Genomic DNA, 19,995 nt, shown 5'->3' with positions numbered 1-19,995 from the left:
TTAAATCAGCTTTATTTTGTTAAATTATTAAATCAATCTTAATCTGTTTTTCAAAATAATACCCCTTAATATTTGTTTAAGCACCAAAACAAAACAAGAAACACAGCGGAGACTCATCTGTCCAAACATCTTAAAGTCTATGCATGTGTAATTTTATTTTGATCTCAACTGAAACAATATTGAGTGATCTCTATCACATTTAGCTGTAATTTATAACAGATTTCAAAGTTTCATCTTTAACTTTATTTAGAGTGCATATCACCTAAACACTTTGCAGATTTACAGTTTTGACATCGGACACATCTACAGGTTAAATTATAAACACAGGCAGAATCCAAACAAACATCAGGAACATTTGTTTTCATTGCTAAATATCATATTTTCACGCTACTATGCTAAACTAAGATGGTGAAATCTGTAAACACTACCTGCTTAACATCGCTATTTTAGCATTTAGCTTATAGCAATGCTTACATTCATGAATTCCAGAGAAGATTTTTGCTTCACAGCATCATAGGAACACTTATTAATAAAACAAATAAAAGTCATATTCTTTCTGCTGGGAACTTGAGTTTCACCTGTAACGGCAGCAGAGATGCTTCATGCGTTAAAACTCACTCACACTTTGAGTTTAAACTCACTCACACTTTGGTAAAGGCACACGCTGTCACAGCCTGTCTCCAGGTACACTCGTGTGTTTGTGCGATCATTTGAGCAGAGTGAGGATCTGCTCAACCAGCCGCAGGGTGGGGGGGCTGATCGGGTAGTGAGGGGGCAGCTTCACCTCAACACAGGACAGCTTCACAAAGTACCTGCAGGCAGGACATAAACAGATCATTAAACTTGCATCATTAGGGTCTTATTTTAACCTGATACAACGTGTGCAATGTTGACAGACTTCACTTGAGTTTGTGACTGTACATAAATTACTGAAATCATATGGGTTAATTATTTCCAAATTCCTTGAATGTTGAGCACAGACCAGGGGCCTCATTTATAAAGGGATATACGCTCAAAAAATGGCGTACGCCAGTTTCTACGCAATGTTTGCGATTTATAAAATACTAACTTGACGGGAAAATGTGCGGTCCTCCACGCAAACTGTAACCCATGCGTACGCACTAAGCACAACAACGGGAGAGACGAGAAACTGCGACACCGTTGGCAGAAGGAAGAATGGAGAGAAATATGTGGAAATAAATAAAATGTTACCTCTCATTTATCATATGAAGAATTCATTTTCAAACATTGATTAAAGCCAATCTTAAAATGATTAAACAAACGCCTGTTTGAGACTCCTCAGTGCACACAAAAACATAACTTGGGGAAATAAATAAATACGGATATGTTATTTAAAACCACCTCGAATATGTTGTGTTAATGTTATGAAATGTTTTCTCATAAATGATGCGGTAAGCAGAAGGACAGAATTACGTCTAAACTGACGCCGTTTTGCATTTCTATAGGTTGTAGATACGAGCATGGTTTTATATACTATCACGTTTAATCGTGTTTTATGCCGTTTGCCAAGACTTGATAAGTCGCTCGTAAAACACAGGAGGTATGGAAACTAAGAACACCATATGCGGTAAATTGTACAGCTAATATAACACAACACATTAGTTGTATTTCCTTTAACTGGTGGATTATGGATATATAGTTGCTGATCGACAGCTGGAACACACACCACCAAATACAACAAAATAATTCAGATCCAGTCGTCATGACTCCACTCCGGAGGGATTCCCCGATCATTTCTTACAGTTTCTCATCAAGGGGGTGTCTCCTGTCCCCGGGACAAACACACTGCCTGAGGAAGGTTATGTGTATTTTTTTTGTCATTAACTTTTTTCGGACCACTTATTAATTTATTTTGGTGACGATCCGACCTCCATGCTGCTACTCTGGTTCAAACTGCATCCACCAAACAATATGATTTATCTCGACCTCCCCAAAATAACCAAAATCTGACACGGTGTGAGATGTCTTTTTTAGCTGTTCGGTCGTCATTTCCTGCGATCTTCTTCATGCAGTCAGTCAAAAATGAATGAATGAATGGGCGTTTCTTTGACTATTTATAGGCAAATATGGGCGTTACGTGAAGCCTGCAAAAGCTGCGCCGCATTTCGAGTCGATTGTGATTTATAAAGGGAAACAGGCGTATGAAGTGCCGGTACGCACTTCCCTCACCGGTACGCAATGTTTTGTGAATCGGAAAATGTCGGAAAATTTCTGTACCTATTTTTTTGCTTTGTACTACGTAAGCAACCTTCTCACGTCAATCCTACGCAAGGCGTTATAAATGAGGCCCCTGAACTCCTCCCTGAAGTGAGATCTGAGGTGCTGAGCGAGCAGGTTGTTGTACTGCAGGCAGGCCAGCAGGAGGCGACAGCGCTGGAAGAGCAGCACCGACTGAGAGGGAGCGAGGGGGGAGTCCTGCAGGTCGGACAGAACCACAACCACCTGCTGGGCCTGGTGACTGATGAAGGACATCTGCAGAGAGGAGAAGGATGAGGAGTGTGTTGTGCACAAAATAATCAGCATGTAGCAGTGAAGTTCTATATGTGTCTGGCTTTTATGGTTAGCTTTCAAATGTGTGACTTTCCGAATTTAACTTTGCCCATGTTACATTTACATTTTGGAAAAGTGCACGGACATCTTCCCCTTTAGTAAAGGAATGTGAAAACACCTCTCAAACAATAGTAATGATATACTTTATTGATTTCATTTGTGCACTGTTCATGCAAGACATGCAGCCCAAAGTGCTTTACATTAACAACAGAATAAAGACAATAAACATATTGAGTGTTTTTTCTCTATGCTGGTGAAAAACTACACAGATACAAGTCAGTGTAGTCAGGGTTTTACATTAAGTGGACATAATTAAAAGTTATTGCCATATTAGGAATGAAAGTTTACACTATCCACTAAAGAGAAGATGTCTCACTCTTTCAAAGTTTTAAGAACCAAAATAAAAAAGATTTTACTAATCTCATCGAATTATAATTATTTTGCGCTAATATTCCCAATGCTGGTTACATTTTGAGGCTACAACCGTTACATTTTTCATGCTAATAAGAAAGAGATAAGGAGAGAAAACTGATCTGATAACAGTGTTGTTAGAGCCTAGCTTTTGTAGGAGAGAACGAGCAGTATGTCATTGAAAAAACACAGTAAATGACAGTAAAAAAGGACTGGCAGTATTTGAGTAACAGTAAGGAAGTTTACCAGGGGCCTCATTTATAACGCCTTGCGTAGGATTGACGTAGGAAGGTTGCTTACGTAGTACAAAGCACAAAAATAGGTACAGAAATTTTCCGCCATTTTCCGATTCACAAAACGTTGCGTACCGGCGAGGGAAGTGCGTACGGCACTCCCTACGCCTGTTTCCCTTGATAAATCACAATCGACTCGTAACGCCCATATTTGCCTATACATAGTCAAAGAAACGCCCATTCATTCATTCATTTTGACTGACTGCATGAAGAAGATCGCAGGAAATTACGATAGAACAGCTAAAAAAGACATCTCACACCGTGTCAGATTTTGGTTATTGTGGGGAGGTCGAGATAAATCATATTGTTTGGTGGATGCAGTTTGAACCAGAGTAGCAGCATGGAGGTCGGATCGTCACCAAAATAAATAAATAAGTGGTCCGAAAAAAGTTAATGACAAAACAAATACACATAACCTTCCTCAGGCAGTGTGTTTGTCCCGGGGACAGGAGACACCCCCTTGATGAGAAACTGTAAGAAATGATGGGGGAATCCCTCCGGAGTGGAGTCATGACCAGTGGCGGCCGGTCCATAGGGGCGCTAGGGGCGCCGCCCCACCTCTTCCCATATTGAAAAAAAATAAAAATAATAATAATTAAAATTAAAATTAAAAAAAAAAAATATGTTTAAAAAAAAATATATGTTTTTATTTTTATTTTTAATGAACAAGGTAAATATTATATAATTGGTATCAGTAAAATGTATAATCTACAATAAAATCTCGTTTAAAATTGTGTTACGATGTCTAAAGTTACTGATAAGTCACATGTTTCCTGCCTGGCCTTGCCCATGCACCTTCTCTCGTCTGGGCGCTAAGAGAGGAGCCTTCAACCAGTGCAGCATCAGCCACTAGCAGCTGACTGTTGCTATCTGTAACGTGTAAACTATGCCGCGAAAATATAATTTCAGCCAATCAGCGTCGTCAAAGATGACGGTCACCAGGCGCCAATGTCAGCGCCCAGTGCAGTCTGTGAGTAGTTTGGACAGTGACTCGTATCCGGTTGACGCAGTAGTTGATGAGGATGGCTTCGTGTGCAGGTGGAGTCTCCGGACCTCGGTCCCCGGCTAATTCTGTTCAAGAGCTAATCTCCAATCCTTTCGAAAGGAGAAGTTTGGCAGATAAATTGTTGCTTAAAGACCTTGCACCGGACCAACCCGATTTGAATATATCGCAGCAATCTCGTGAAAAAGACAACATTTATACACGAGGCTTCACAAGTAGCTGGTACACAAGAAAGGCTTGGCTAGCTGGATGCAAACAGGTAAATGCTGTCTTTTGTTTCCCATGCTTGGATATCACTTTATATGTAGAGAGGAGGTTTCCCATGGTTGTTAGAAGTTTATTAATAAGTGGGCATTTATCACAGAAGTGATTGTTCTGTCTCCACGTTTGTTGCATTGTCTGTGATGTATTTTCCAACGGTTATAGCTCCTGTTCTGTCCCAGCAACACTACACGGTTTGCAGCTCCACCACATTTTTGGTTTATCTTCGGTGTCGCTTAAAATCTGCTTCCCATCGGACTAAAACCTCCACGTAATCTGAAGACAGATACTTGAAGTTATTTAAACCTTTTGCAAACTTTATGTTCTTTCTTGCTCTAGCCTTGCCAGTTACATTGTACATAACACATATATTATCATTATGCTAACTGGTTGTTCGTGTTAGACGATGTAGCTTTTTCATTTCTGAGTTATTGCTATATGTAAATAAGCCTGTTTGTAAATAATCCTCAGAGAAACAAAGAAAAAACACAATTTATGACATTTTGTGCTGTGGTTATTTTTTTTAAATTGCATTTATTCACAGTTCAGTTTGAAATGCTGTAGTGACTTGTATTGAACCACTTAAATATTTATAATTAATGCTACTGAAAAGATGCTATTAATTTTATATCTCACATGCAGTTCACTGTAAAGCTACTTGGTGAAGGTGTTGGTTCATAAAACATGAACAGTTTTAAGAAAGAAAAAAACAGACCAGTTCTGAGAACACAAATTCCTGGTAAAGTAGTAGATGTTGAGGTTGATAAATAATATTTTCCACACTGAAGATTATGGAGGTATTGATCAGTCTTCTCATATTTTTAAGCCTCGATTTCTCCTTTCCCCCCCCCCTCTAACATCACCAGAAGTCATCATTTAAGGGGTCATTTCTCGAAAACAATTTCCGGGGGGAAACCCCCCGGACCCCCCGGGTAGGTCACTTACGGTACGTCAAGAGCCCCACCAAAAAAAAAGACCACCGGCCGCCACTGGTCATGACGACTGGATCTGAATTATTTTTGTTGTATTTGGTGGTTTGTGTTCCAGCTGTCGATCAGCAACTATATATCCATAATCCACCAGTTAAAGGAAATACAACTAATGGATTGTGTTATATTAGCTGTACAATTTACCACATATGGTGTTCTTAGTTTCCATACCTCCTGTGTTTTACGAGCGACTTATCAAGTCTTGGCAAACGGCATAAAACACGATTAAACGTGATAGTATATAAAACCATGCTCGTATCTACAACCTATAGAAATGCAAAACGGCGTCAGTTTAGACGTAATTCTGTCCTCCTGCTTACCGCATCATTTATGAGAAAACATTTCATAACATTAACACAACATATTCGAGGTGGTTTTAAATAGCATATCCGTATTTATTTATTTCTCCAAGTTATGTTTTTGTGTGCACTGAGGAGTCTCAAACAGGCGTTTGTTTAATCATTTTAAGATTGGCTTTAATCAATGTTTGAAAATGAATTCTTCATATTTGATAAATGAGGTAACATTTTATTTATGGTATTATTTCCACATATTTCTCTCCATTCTTCCTTCTGCCAACGGTGTCGCAGTTTCTCGTCTCTCCCGTTTGTGTGCTTAGTGCGTACGCATGGGTTAGAGTTTGCGTGGAGGACAGCACATTTTCCCGTCAAGTTAGTATTTTATAAATCGCAAACATTGCGTAGAAACTGGCGTACGCCATTTTTTGAGCGTATATCCCTTTATAAATGAGGCCCCTGGTGAGGATGAGGCTGCAGGACTCGGAGGATCCAGCCAACAGACAGGAAGTTCTCTGTCAGGGAACATCTGCTGGCCTAAAACACAGAAAGGTTACAGATACGTGTAGAGTCACCGGCTGACACCATGTTTGGATTCACCCTTGCAAACTCAAGAGGTTTAACATTTAACAAATAAGAATATATTTAGTATATATACAGTGGCGGCCGGTGGTCTTTTTTTTTGGTGGGGCTCTTGACGTACCGTAAGTGACCTACCCGGGGGGTCCGGGGGGTTTCCCCCCGGAAATTGTTTTCGAGAAATGACCCCTTAAATGATGACTTCTGGTGATGTTAGAGGGGGGGGGGAAAGGAGAAATCGAGGCTTAAAAATATGAGAAGACTGATCAATACCTCCATAATCTTCAGTGTGGAAAATATTATTTATCAACCTCAACATCTACTACTTTACCAGGAATTTGTGTTCTCAGAACTGGTCTGTTTTTTTCTTTCTTAAAACTGTTCATGTTTTATGAACCAACACCTTCACCAAGTAGCTTTACAGTGAACTGCATGTGAGATATAAAATTAATAGCATCTTTTCAGTAGCATTAATTATAAATATTTAAGTGGTTCAATACAAGTCACTACAGCATTTCAAACTGAACTGTGAATAAATGCAATTTAAAAAAAATAACCACAGCACAAAATGTCATAAATTGTGTTTTTTCTTTGTTTCTCTGAGGATTATTTACAAACAGGCTTATTTACATATAGCAATAACTCAGAAATGAAAAAGCTACATCGTCTAACACGAACAACCAGTTAGCATAATGATAATATATGTGTTATGTACAATGTAACTGGCAAGGCTAGAGCAAGAAAGAACATAAAGTTTGCAAAAGGTTTAAATAACTTCAAGTATCTGTCTTCAGATTACGTGGAGGTTTTAGTCCGATGGGAAGCAGATTTTAAGCGACACCGAAGATAAACCAAAAATGTGGTGGAGCTGCAAACCGTGTAGTGTTGCTGGGACAGAACAGGAGCTATAACCGTTGGAAAATACATCACAGACAATGCAACAAACGTGGAGACAGAACAATCACTTCTGTGATAAATGCCCACTTATTAATAAACTTCTAACAACCATGGGAAACCTCCTCTCTACATATAAAGTGATATCCAAGCATGGGAAACAAAAGACAGCATTTACCTGTTTGCATCCAGCTAGCCAAGCCTTTCTTGTGTACCAGCTACTTGTGAAGCCTCGTGTATAAATGTTGTCTTTTTCACGAGATTGCTGCGATATATTCAAATCGGGTTGGTCCGGTGCAAGGTCTTTAAGCAACAATTTATCTGCCAAACTTCTCCTTTCGAAAGGATTGGAGATTAGCTCTTGAACAGAATTAGCCGGGGACCGAGGTCCGGAGACTCCACCTGCACACGAAGCCATCCTCATCAACTACTGCGTCAACCGGATACGAGTCACTGTCCAAACTACTCACAGACTGCACTGGGCGCTGACATTGGCGCCTGGTGACCGTCATCTTTGACGACGCTGATTGGCTGAAATTATATTTTCGCGGCATAGTTTACACGTTACAGATAGCAACAGTCAGCTGCTAGTGGCTGATGCTGCACTGGTTGAAGGCTCCTCTCTTAGCGCCCAGACGAGAGAAGGTGCATGGGCAAGGCCAGGCAGGAAACATGTGACTTATCAGTAACTTTAGACATCGTAACACAATTTTAAACGAGATTTTATTGTAGATTATACATTTTACTGATACCAATTATATAATATTTACCTTGTTCATTAAAAATAAAAATAAAAACATATATTTTTTTTTAAACATATTTTTTTTTTTTAATTTTAATTTTAATTATTATTATTTTTATTTTTTTTCAATATGGGAAGAGGTGGGGCGGCGCCCCTAGCGCCCCTATGGACCGGCCGCCACTGTATATATAGTTTGATTGTTATAGACCTGCAAATGTTTTTAATTCAAAACAGGATCACATACTAATACGTTTGATTCGTATGTGGAGGTAAGGTAGCAACCATCATTTATGTATGTCGACCTACAGTTAAAACTCACCTCGTGGCCTAAAAGCAGCAGCTCGAAGAGCAGAGAGCAGGCAGAGTCCAGATACTCCGCTAGTAAGGCCTGAAGCTGACAGAGAAGGACAAGGGTTACATTAAAACAGATTACATAAATAATATTTATGATATATATTTGAGCAGAGAGCCGCTGACCTCACAGTCTACCAGAGACCTTTGCTTCTGTGTTTGTAATTCTGCATCACAAATCAAGGCAAGCAGCATTCTGGAGGCCAGGGCACCTCTGCAGGGAGAGAGAAAAAAGGGAGTTTACAACAGGATAAAAATGTATTTAGATATTTATATACATTTGAAATATTTAGAGCACAGGTGGGATGCTTACTTTTTGGCAGAGAGCAGGTTGAATCTGGCTGGTTCGACCTCCGTCTCTCTGAACATGACGGCGAGCGTCTGCACGATCAGAGTGCTTAGTCTGTGCAGAAACATCGAGCTGGTGTTAGACTCAGAGCATTTATACAACATACATAATACAATTACTCTCTGGACCAACAAATCTTCTCTTTAGCCCGAATTATTTGTGCACGTGGTTGACTTAATAAATTAACACAGAACTTAACTTATAGGATGACACTGAACATATTTCAGTGTCATCTGAAATATGTTCTCACTGCTGACTGTTTTAAAAGTATGCTGTTGTGTTTTAATCCTATTAAAGAAATATATACAGTCAATACAATTCGTTTCCATTTGGTTGACAAACAGGAAGCAGGGAGATAAATATAGGAATATGAACACAAACACACCAAGCCTTCTGCCTTCTAAAATAGCCATAAGTGTGTTGTGTAAAATCAAAGCAGCTTACAATCTCAGATCACACACAATCCTGCACACACACACACACTCTTACAGTAATTGATCTGCCGTGTAGACTCCATGGAGGCTCTGACAGCCGTGCAGAGATTCTTCCAGAGTCTGAACCAGGAACACGCACACCTCACTGGACTGAAACACAACATGACAAATCTCTACTGAAGTTTATTCTGGATGTGGAACACACTCACATTTGTCTGAATGTAAGTGTGTCTTTGTGAGGACATTTTGTATAGCAAGTATAGTTATTAATACTTCTTCCAACAGGAAAAGAGCTTTGACCACATGTCTGGACACTTAATATTTATTAGGATTTCTTTATCTTGAAACTGCAAATAGATATGTTGAGCTAGTGGAAGGCAAGCAGAGGAGCAAAAAATGGAATTCCCAATACTATAAAGTACGGGGCCGCAACCATTTTCTTTCCCTTATCAATAATCAATTAATAGATTGGTCCAGAAAATGTAAAGACACATGTAGCAAAAATGCAATTATTCTAGAATATGTTGCGTTGTTATTAGTTAGTGTGACTGTTGGAGCCCTCACCCTCCAGAAGAGTCGGCGCAGAGCGATGTTGCGGTGCGCGGCGGTGCTCAGCTCCTGCAGCAGCAGGTACAGACTCTCCACTCCGATCCCCTCCTGCAGCAGCTCCGAGCTCAGCTGAGCAAACAGGTGAGCAGTCCGCTCCCAGCTGCACACACACAGGTTTACAAAATGTCAGAAAATAGTGAAAATGTTCATCCAAGTTTCTCAAAATCCTAGGTGATGTTATTTAAAGTCAGGCAATCTCATCCGCTTTGAAATTGTGTAAATTCTAAGTTAATGTAATAGAGGAAAACCTGTGAAAGAACCAGTGAAATGATTATCAAATGTCCAGCAGAAGATTTTTTTCACATGTCTATGAGATAAACTAAAGATTCTTCCTGTTAGAGCCCTGTATTGTGTATCAAGTGTGTTGTTACCTGATGCCAGGAAGTGCTTTTCCAGGAGAAGAGTCAGACGAGGCACTGCACCTCCTTCTGTGGAGCGGGTCTAATGACAGAGTGGACCTCTGAACACACACACACACACACACACACAAGGACCATAAACAAACAAATATAGGTACATATATATTGCTTTTCAAAAGGGATGAATAGCAAATAATCCAATAATGTCAGAAACATTTCTCAAATAGCTTTTGAGGTGAACATGGTGTTAACGAATTTGTTAGGCCTTAAAGTGGACCTCCACTGAAATACACATCAAAAATGATTCAGTGGGCCTATGTAAAGCATTGTGGGTAATGTAGGCACCAAGTTTTGACAAGGAAGTTGAATGAGTGTAATAAAAAAAAATGTGATTCTTTGATTTTTTAAGTCTGTTCATTTATTGGGAGTGCAATGCTAAATGGGTGAGAGGCTTTAATAATGATCCCTCACAATAATGAAGCTGTTCCATGAGCTCTGCAGGTGGAGGTAGAGTCTGGACGTAGGTGACACTGCGTACAGATGCAGCTCGGCCTCCCTCTCCTCTCCACTGTTCACACAGTCTCTTCCCAACAGGCGAGACAAAACTGTAATGAGCCTCCTCGGTACCTGAACACAACACACACGTCATGTTCTGTATTCTTAAATGATTGAATCCAAATGCAGAAAAAGGGTTTTGAAGGGGGTACCTGGCCTGTGTCGGAGTGGAACAGTCTATGATTGGAGGTGGGGGAGTAGAGGGAGGAGGCTGTGGGGGGGGGGTGAGGGACCCTCAGGAGGCCCAAAGTGTCGGCGTTTGGACAGGAGGCAGAACGCGGCGGCGGTAACATGTGATGCTCTGTCACACTTTCACTGGGGCTCCTGATGGAGAGGAAAGAGATGGAGGAGGTTAACTTTAACTTAACGTGGATAGAAAAGCATGAGTTTTACTAATACTAACTGTACTAGCTCTAAAGGATACAGTGAGTGCTATATTGAGAAAAGGTAATACAGTACAGTGAGCTCCAATGGCTTAATTTTAAGGGATCTTTGTTGCATCACTCTCTCATTTCCTGACTTCCTTCTACTGCCTACAGAGAATACAAATCATTTCCTCCCAGAACATACAGTAAGGCACTGTCATAATAATGTGTTGATGTGCATTTACTAGTTTGTACAGGTCCTGAACTGACCCTGCACAGAACCTTCTAACCTCACACGATCTACTCTGCAATCATTTTTTAACCTTTATTAACAAGGAGTGTTTCCCATTGAGATTCAATTTCACAATGTGCATAAAGCAACAGGCATCAAGCTAAACAACAAGAAGTTAAAAACAACCAATTGCCCTTAAAAGAAACTAACCACGGTAATAAAACAGCATTTTACATAAAACAATGACATATTAAGTAACAAGACGTGTGCAATAAGCGGTCAGATAGTCCTTAATCCTGAGTTTATAATCTTCAATGGTTATAAAGTCATCTCATTTGTATCTAATTGTCTCTGCAGTTTACACCAAGTGGTCTGATGAACACAATTTAATTTGCAAGTAGTAAACATGGGATTATTTCCACCACCATCCCACCAGCAGCCTGCTCAGTGATTTGAAGGTAATGATTTCAAAGGCTGTAAACTGCTTTCATGTCCCTAAAGATCCATCATCACTTCCTTTGGGGTGTGTGTGTGTGTGTGTGTGTGTGTGTGTGTGTGTGTGTGTGTGTGTGTGTGTGTGTGTGTGTGTGTGTGTGTGTGTGTGTGTGTGTGTGTGTGTGTGTGTGTGTGTGTGTTAAATGACCTCCCAGGGGTGAACTACACTCAGGCAGAGAGACAGATGAGCATTAGACAGCAGCATTTGCACTTTCCTGAGTTAACATCACACACACCGTCGAAAAATCAGTGCGGCATTTGTTGTAACCAGGCAACAAGTCAGTGTTCAATAAGCGTAAATCACTTCCTGTTACCTGACTGACGCACGAACACAAAACACAGAGGAATTAATGAAAAGGACGGAAATTACTCTTGGGAATAGAGCGAAGTGATTGGTTAAGCTGAAGAGTGACGCCCCCGGTCACTTATTGAGAGGAGAGAGAGTAATAACATGGGAATAGAAATACATGAATGAGTAGAGACGGTCTTCCTGGTTGAACTTGCGCTGAGCTTCATATAGTATCATACATTTATGAACTCAGCCTTAAAGCAATATTTGGCTGATTTAATAGGATATGATCAAATTCATATTTTTTTATTTACATGAATTAAGTTATTTACATATGTCTTTTGTAACCTTTAATTTCCCCATCTTATTTTTTTTTTTCCACATTCAAGTATCTTATTTTGTTTTAGTTGCCATGTCCTGTTTAGCTATAATGTCGTATTTCTTTACTAAGATACTATCTCAGTAAAGAAATACGACATTATAGTGGCGGCTGGTGGAAAATATTTTAGGTGGGGCTGTGGAAATGGTGATCAAACAATACTAGAGGGGTCCGGGGGGATGCTCCCCCGGTAAATTTTTTTGAGAAAAGACCCCTTAAATCATGACTTCTGGTGATGTTAGAGGGGGGGAGAAGGACAATTTGAGGCTTAAAAATATGAGAAGACTGATCAATACCTCCATAACTTCAGTGTGGTTAGCTATGAATCTTCCAAAACTTGAATACTATAATAGTATTCATGTATCTATTAATTATTATATAACACTAAAATAAAGCTATTCTCATAATTTGAAAGCTGCTTCAAAGTTATGGACTTGTGTAGATTAATCTGAAACTATTTAATAAATTGAATATTTATTGAATTAATAACTACAAAACTATACTCTTTAAAATAAAGTATAACGGATGAGAAATTAATAAATTAATAGCAAATGAGTTCAATCAATGCAATGATATGACGATTAAGGAACGGAAGTTGAACAGATTTAACGGTTCTCATTTACACATACATAACTTGAACGCAACGCGACCAAAATCACGACCAAAAACTGAGTATTTTGATTTAACTTTGTAGGGTTTTCTTATAAACAAGGGTTTCATTTAGAAAACAGGAGAATGGCTTTTCACGGCTTGTCCTTGGCTTCACTGAACCTAATCCCAGTGCTCAGTGATATAAGTTCCAAGGGTCGAGGTGGACACTTCTTCTTGAAAGGTAAGCCAAAGCTAAGGTTTACTAGTGAGCTAACGGCGAATACATGTCTATTGAATGTGCAGAATTTGTATTGTAGAATGGGAACGGTTGCTTGTTTTGGGGCGGAGTGTCGTTTTTTAATAAGTAATTTCAACGCTAACTTGTGGAGTTAAAACTGGTTCAACTAACTGAGGCTAGCGGTCGAGAAAGCTAACTCGTGGTGCCTTCACGCTTAGTTAAAACGTTGTATTCACCTGCTAAAGATTAATCTTGTCCGCATTTCGAGAGGTATACTGAGCTCTGTGTATTTTACTACAAGACAACTGCAAGTATCTGGTCAGAAATGCCTGAGGTTGATACTACTACTACTACTTTGACAGAAAAGTCTAGAAACAAGATAATAGGGAAGGCAGCATTTAGTGCATGGAAACATGTTCATTCAGTTGTTATTACTTGTATGAAATACGCTTATTAAGTAAAAGTAGTAATACGACAATGTAGAGGAACTCTGTTACAAGTAAAAGTTAAGCATTACAAGTACGAAAGTACTGGTATTAGTACAACAACTCTACGTATTATGCTGAATGGTTAAATAGATAATAATATAGGCCTATCAGTTTGTTTATCTGTATTTTGTATTATTAATGTGAATCTAAAGAGTAATTACAGCTATCAGATAACTGTAGTGGAGTAAAAAGTACAATATTTTCAGAAAGTGATAATACTGAAATAAAGGAGGTAGGCTATAAGAATGTATGAGATAAACTAAAGATTCTTCCTGTTAGAGCCCTGTATTGTGTATCAAGTGTGTTGTTACCAATACCTGATGCCAGGAAGTGCTTTTCCAGGAGAAGAGTCAGACGAGGCACTGCACCTCCTTCTGTGGAGCGGGTCTAATGACAGAGTGGACCTCTGAACACACACACGCACACGCACACGCACACGCAAGTATCTGGTCATAAGTGCCTGAGGTTGGTACTACTACTACTTTGACAGAAAAGTCTAGAAACAAGATAATAGGGAAGGCAGCATTTAGTGCATGGAAACATGTTCATTCACTGAAATAAAGGAGGTAGGCTATAAGAGTAACCTTGAATTGATTATTACATTTAAGACTTTTTTAATTTTTTAAGTTTTGGGGTATTTTATCTGTAATAATGCAATCTTTATGACTATATCTTTAATATAAATGAAGTAACATAAAGTGTTAATATTGAAGCAAAGTATAAGAACCTCTAAATTATACTTGATTAAATGTACTTATTCAAATTCCACCACTAACCAGGTTAAGCCATTACACCAAACATCTCAAGCCGTGGATTCACAGAGGATTCTCCAGCATGTCTCACACCGGCCCCCCCGTTGTCTCCGTGCACCCCTCTCGGGCTATGGTGGACGAGGCGTTCAAAGTGCAGGTGGAGAATCTGCCTCCAGGATCTCCAGTGACCCTTCACTCCCTCCACCAGTCCGAGGACAAGGACTACTGGGAGGCCTTCGGGCACTACTTCAGTGATCACAGAGGCACTGTTTCTGGTGAGGTATCCTCTTTTTTATCTCCTCAAACTAATGTTTACATCTTTACCCTTACTAGGGACATTTTTAGCTTTTAATTTTGAAACAGCTTTGTTTAATAATATGAGTTTATTTTATTTATAAGTTCAACATCAGCTCCTCCTGTACTTCCGTTTACAGCCAAATTGCTTGTTAATCTTTGTTGTATTGATATTTTAATGCTTCTTTTAGTTGCAGATGATTTGAGTTGTGGGGGAACTTACACAGGGAAAGAAGCCATGGGATTGTTGTGGAGTATGCGTCCTGTCCCAGGCAGCCGGGAAGGCCTCAGGTAATACACCTGCAGAGGGACTGAATCTAAACATTAGCCAAGACATTTATTTTAATTCAAGCTTATTCAGGTTAGGATTGCAAGCAACCAAACTTTAAACGCTTGCTTTTTGAATGGAGTTCATATCAATTTCCTAAGCTAATATAAACATTACATACAATATATAATATTTGCTTATATATTTGTTAATAATAACAGTACATTTAATTGATAAAGCGCTTTTTTGAGTACTCAAACATACTTTCATTTCATACAATAATACAAACATGTTTACAGAAAAAAAAGAAAAGAAACGTGAGATAAAATTAAATTAATTAGAAAATACATAACTATCAATAATACAGAACTCATAAATGATCAAATTATTGTATGTATAACATATAACTGCATTTATAAACTAGCAAATTCACTCTAAAAACGGAACTAAATTAAAATCTTTTTACCCGTCAGGTTGAGAAAGTTGAACGTGTGCATCCCTCAGCTAGTCAACATCTCGGTGTACAGTGGACATGTTGGGGGGGGCTTCAGGGAGCAGGATCCTCTGGCCTCCGCGCTCACAGAGAGATGGTACATGGCTCCGGGGGTCCGGAGGATCGACATCAAAGAGAAAGGAGTGAGAGGGACCCTGTTCATACCCCATGGTAGGTACACCTGCCTCAGCTAAATAACTACCCTTCATTTGGTTAGATTATAGCATAATAAGTGATCTGTTTTATTTTGTCTGTGCGTGCTTCAGGGCCAGGCCCCTTCCCCGGCCTGTTGGATATGTGGGGGGGGCGGCGGGGGGCTGCTGGAATATCGTGCGGCCTTGCTGGGTTCTCACGGTTATGCTTCTATGGCGCTGGAGTATTTTAACCCTGCAGAGGTTAACACAGCAGAGTTAGAGCTCAACTATTTTGAGGTTTGTTTTGGTTATGATATTCTATTAATATACTATATTCAGACTTCATGTGTGTCAAAGACAAGTATCAAACATTCTTGTTTTTCTCCAATCATCTATACAGACAGCGTTTAATATCGTCAGGGACCATCCTCAGGTGATGTCGGACAGAGTTGGACTTTTTGGACTGTCCCTCGGCTCGATCGTGAGCATCTCCTTGGCAGCTTGGAGCAGCGTCGTCGAGGCAAGTGACAAATGTAGCAGCAATAGAACAAAACAACTACAATCAGAAGTCTTGGCTGTTAGACATTGTGCAACAGAGGGCTGAACATTTTCAAGTTTGAGATTTGGCCCTGATAACAAACTGTGATAACTCTCTTTGTGTTCTGTTCCAGCCTCGTTGCTGTGTTTGCATTAGTGGCAACCACACACATGCACGTGGGGGGACCATTGGAGGTGTTTTCAATGAGTTCTTCAAGTATGTACTCTGTTATTTTGTCAGTCACAGAACTACAGTACTCAAAAGCTGGACTGATGGGAACAATTATTTGTAATAACAGGAACTTACACAAGATGCGCATGGATGAGAACAACTACGAGATTTGGCGAGGTATGGGCCTACCGATTCCCGATGATATCTCACAGAAAGTGGACGTAAGTACTTGTTGAACTATGGTGTCCAAGTCATCAATGACACATTTTTCAAAATTTTCGTACGCCTAAAGTGCTAACATGTTTTGCTTCTGCAAGATAATCTCCACATATTAACAACACTTTTATAAATGTTGAAACCTTAATGCAACCTACAGAAGCAGAGATCTAATTGAAAGCAATAAACTAACTACATCTAGGTCACATGACTTCACCACCGCTAAGCTAAAGGTGGCTAATGATAAGCATGATGACGTTTAGTGGTCTCATTTAGGCACTTGTTAGTAAACGCTATTTTGAACACACATAGAAGCTTTAGAAAACTAGTTGGGTATTTACTGACACGTTTTATGTCGTAAAAACAAAATGTTAAAATCTCTTCAGCTTCTATTTACTGCAGAATTTATTTTAGTCCTCTAATCGAAAGAGAAAACTTTGAGTTTGAGACGAGGGAACAGAAATTGCTAAAATGCTAACACATTTACGGGTTTTAGTTGCAGTGCCCTTCATTACTATCGCTTTTTGTATTGATTACTATTGCTTTATTATGAAAAGGCATATTGAAGTTGTTCTTTGTGTATTCTCTTTAAGGTTGGGAAAATAAATTGTCCGATATTGTTGGTGAACGGCGATGATGATCAAAACTGGCCCACAGTGGAGTCTGCTGAGGATGTGAGAACACACACACACATACCTATGAGTACCTTAAGAAGCACTTCACAAATATATTTTTTAATTATATTAAGTCATACACACATTTGTAAATATTTAATGTTATATATTGAACAGTGTGCACATTTTTTCTTCCATACCTTCTCTTTACATTTTGGAAGTTTTTATCTGACCTCAGATGGCACAGATGATGCGTGCAGCAGGAAACGAGCACCTGCTGACGAGACTTGAATACCCGGATGCTGGACATCTGATTGAGCCGCCCTACTCCCCTCACTTCAGAGCTACTAAGTTTATAAAGGATGGACAGAAAGGTGAGTTATACAGGGTCCCACATGATACACAGGCAGTGAAAGCCTCAATGACAAACTCCCAGGATCCAACGCTACATCACTGCAGCAATAAACAACATTTTTGTTGACTATAGTGAACAATTCTATTTGCGTCCAGGTGAAAATAGTCAACACTACGGTGTGTGTGTATATAGCCAAATTGGCAATTTACACCCTGGTTGTATATAGCATGGCAGAGACACATGCAAACTGTTATTTAATAATTACATTAGAGGTTGGCTTGAATAGCCAATTACATAAGGTGTAGCTATTTTCCTCCGAGTGCAAATAGATACATTATTATTTTAGAATACCCTGGTGTTGATGTTAGAAGTAACTGCTATAATCAGGGTGCGTACGGGTGCTGGAAATCCTTGAAAATGCTTGAAATTGTACGAGGTGTTTTCAAGGTTTGAAAAGTGCTTGAATTTTGGGAATGGTGCTTGAATTTGGGATAAAGTGCTTGAAATTGTAAATGCTTTACTTCGCTTTTTAGATTAAAAGAAAATAAAGAAGTCGGAGCGCGCTTAATTGCTTCGCTTTTACATAAAACAGCTCCGCTCCGGCCTTCCCGCGCAATGCGCGTGACCGGCAAGTGTTTTTGTTACGTGTGTGACCTGGGCATTCTGATGAGAGTGATAGATGACAGTATGCCAGGAGGTTGCCGTGTCAACGAGCGTTGGCTAGCAGAAGACAAATACAAGCCATGGCTAAGACGAGGGTCAAGCGAAGCCCAAGAGTAGCCTCCTGCAAAGTGTGCAACAATAACGATGCGAGAGTCTGCGCTGACGAGCCACACACCACACAAAAGGTACGCTGTCGTAGAACATTTTAGATTAGGCTATCGTTGCATGTAAAATACATGACACTTTTCTCTGTGCGCGGCAAAACAAGCTCGCCAAAATGGCTTCACTAGTCTGGCAGTATTTTAAGTGTCCGAAAATGACAATAAAATAGCGGTATGCAACGTGTGTGAAGCAGAAATCCTGCAGCTCCACCCGCTGTGACGGACCGGTGAGCGGAGCAGAACACACATTAAGAGTTAGACCTAACACACTTAGCTATTTTATCTACCTCTGGAACAAGCTAAACTAGTTATGAATATATTTATTCTTCACTGTCGGGTCGCTCATTACTGGATCAGTGAGCTGCAGGAGATACTGACGGGCTGTCAGGAGAGAGAGAGAGGGGGAGAGAGGAATAGAGAGCGATATCGGTATCGGTAGCATCCCTAATAATTGTATATGATATGTTTTATAATGATTGATCATGAAAGTGTTATCAAAGCTGGTAAAGGTGCAGCTAGTTTGAATGACTTTGTATACTACAGAGTAGCTTGTGAATTTACTCCAGGTGGAACTAAAGTCTGATTTAACACTTGATTATATTTCACATCATTCATCCACATCTGTAAAGTAACTAAAGGTATTAAATACATGTAGTGGAGTCAAAGTACACCATTTACCTCTGACTTGTGTTTACTGCCAACCTAAAAGTACCTCAAAAATAGTAATCAATAATATATTGAAAAGTTATTTGGCTGATTGTTTTATATTGGCTCAGCCAGGTTATATGGGATGCCCAGTCTACGTACAGATGGGTCACTCATTTTGAAATATTAAACTTAGTTTTCTTTTCTAACATTTTTAATCTTTCATCCTCATGTAGAATGCTATTATGAAACACACATTTGGTTGTTTATAGCATAAAGAACATCTGATTTAATGTGAGGTAGGGAAATAATCATTTGTGTATAAGTATGTGTATATAAATATGTAATTTACAACAGCAGTAAGATGCTTGAAAAGCTTGAAAATGCACCTTGAAAATGCTTGAAAAGTGCTTGAATTTGACTTTGGAAAAGGTGTAAGAACCCTGTATAATCCTCCAATTGTGAATCTCACAGACAGCGTTGTGTGTTTCAGTGATTTTGCTGTGGGGAGGAACAACCAAACCCCATTCAGATGCTCAGGAAGACTCCTGGAAAAAGATCTTAGCTTTCCTGGAGCAGAATATGTACTCCAGTTCTGATCCCAGAGCAAAGTTGTGACGGATTACACAAATCATTCCCACAAAACATCGTTCTTTGTGACGAGGTCATGTTAACTACCTTTAACATGAAGACATGACTGGTTCTTCAATGTGTTGACCAATTCCTCTGATGGATTGAAGAACAAATCAAATGTTATTACTTTGAATTATCACATTAGGTTGTGCCTTTGATCAAATTGTGCCTCTAACATGTGCCATAATGTGAATGAATATAGGTTGTGAATGTGTCAGAAAATGTATGTTATTATAAATTGTACATGATATTAAATACAAAAAGATGATACTATTTTAAATCAGC

General features: G+C 39.4%; 2 protein-coding genes across 4 annotated transcripts; one reads left to right on the top strand and one right to left on the bottom strand.

Annotated features, from left to right (window-relative positions):
* Positions 1 to 53: 53 nt before the first annotated feature.
* On the bottom strand, positions 54 to 14,338 carry LOC117484937 (uncharacterized protein C12orf56 homolog). Of its 3 annotated transcripts, XM_034133435.1 has the most exons (11): positions 14,091 to 14,338; positions 10,849 to 11,020; positions 10,613 to 10,768; positions 10,154 to 10,242; positions 9,738 to 9,882; positions 9,229 to 9,323; positions 8,704 to 8,793; positions 8,517 to 8,604; positions 8,359 to 8,433; positions 2,312 to 2,493; positions 54 to 812 (listed from the first exon to the last, which is right to left on the bottom strand). In XM_034133435.1, exons 1-11 carry the CDS (start codon positions 14,225 to 14,227, stop codon positions 707 to 709), a joined length of 1,335 nt encoding a protein of 444 aa, XP_033989326.1. In that variant the 5' UTR covers positions 14,228 to 14,338; the 3' UTR covers positions 54 to 706. The 3 variants fall into 3 exon arrangements, with proteins under 3 accessions (XP_033989326.1, XP_033989328.1, XP_033989327.1); XM_034133437.1 differs by lacking the exon at positions 2,312 to 2,493; XM_034133436.1 differs by lacking the exons at positions 54 to 812; positions 2,312 to 2,493 and adding an exon at positions 6,249 to 6,361.
* A 269-nt stretch (positions 14,339 to 14,607) lies between these two features.
* LOC117484938 (acyl-coenzyme A thioesterase 1-like) lies at positions 14,608 to 19,990 on the top strand. The gene is given in 11 exon segments (XM_034133438.1): positions 14,608 to 14,800; positions 15,011 to 15,110; positions 15,561 to 15,751; positions 15,847 to 15,881; positions 15,883 to 16,011; positions 16,115 to 16,234; positions 16,386 to 16,468; positions 16,551 to 16,644; positions 17,233 to 17,313; positions 17,492 to 17,627; positions 19,571 to 19,990. Coding segments are annotated over 11 exon segments (1,287 nt in total). The 3' UTR covers positions 19,696 to 19,990.
* The last annotated feature ends 5 nt before the right edge of the window (positions 19,991 to 19,995 follow it).

The sequence above is a fragment of the Trematomus bernacchii genome, unplaced genomic scaffold (assembly GCF_902827165.1).
Source record: "Trematomus bernacchii unplaced genomic scaffold, fTreBer1.1, whole genome shotgun sequence".
Taxonomy (NCBI): domain Eukaryota; kingdom Metazoa; phylum Chordata; class Actinopteri; order Perciformes; family Nototheniidae; genus Trematomus; species Trematomus bernacchii.
The sequence above is the reverse complement of the archived record's forward strand: the minus strand, read 5'-3'. Positions and strand labels throughout refer to the sequence as shown.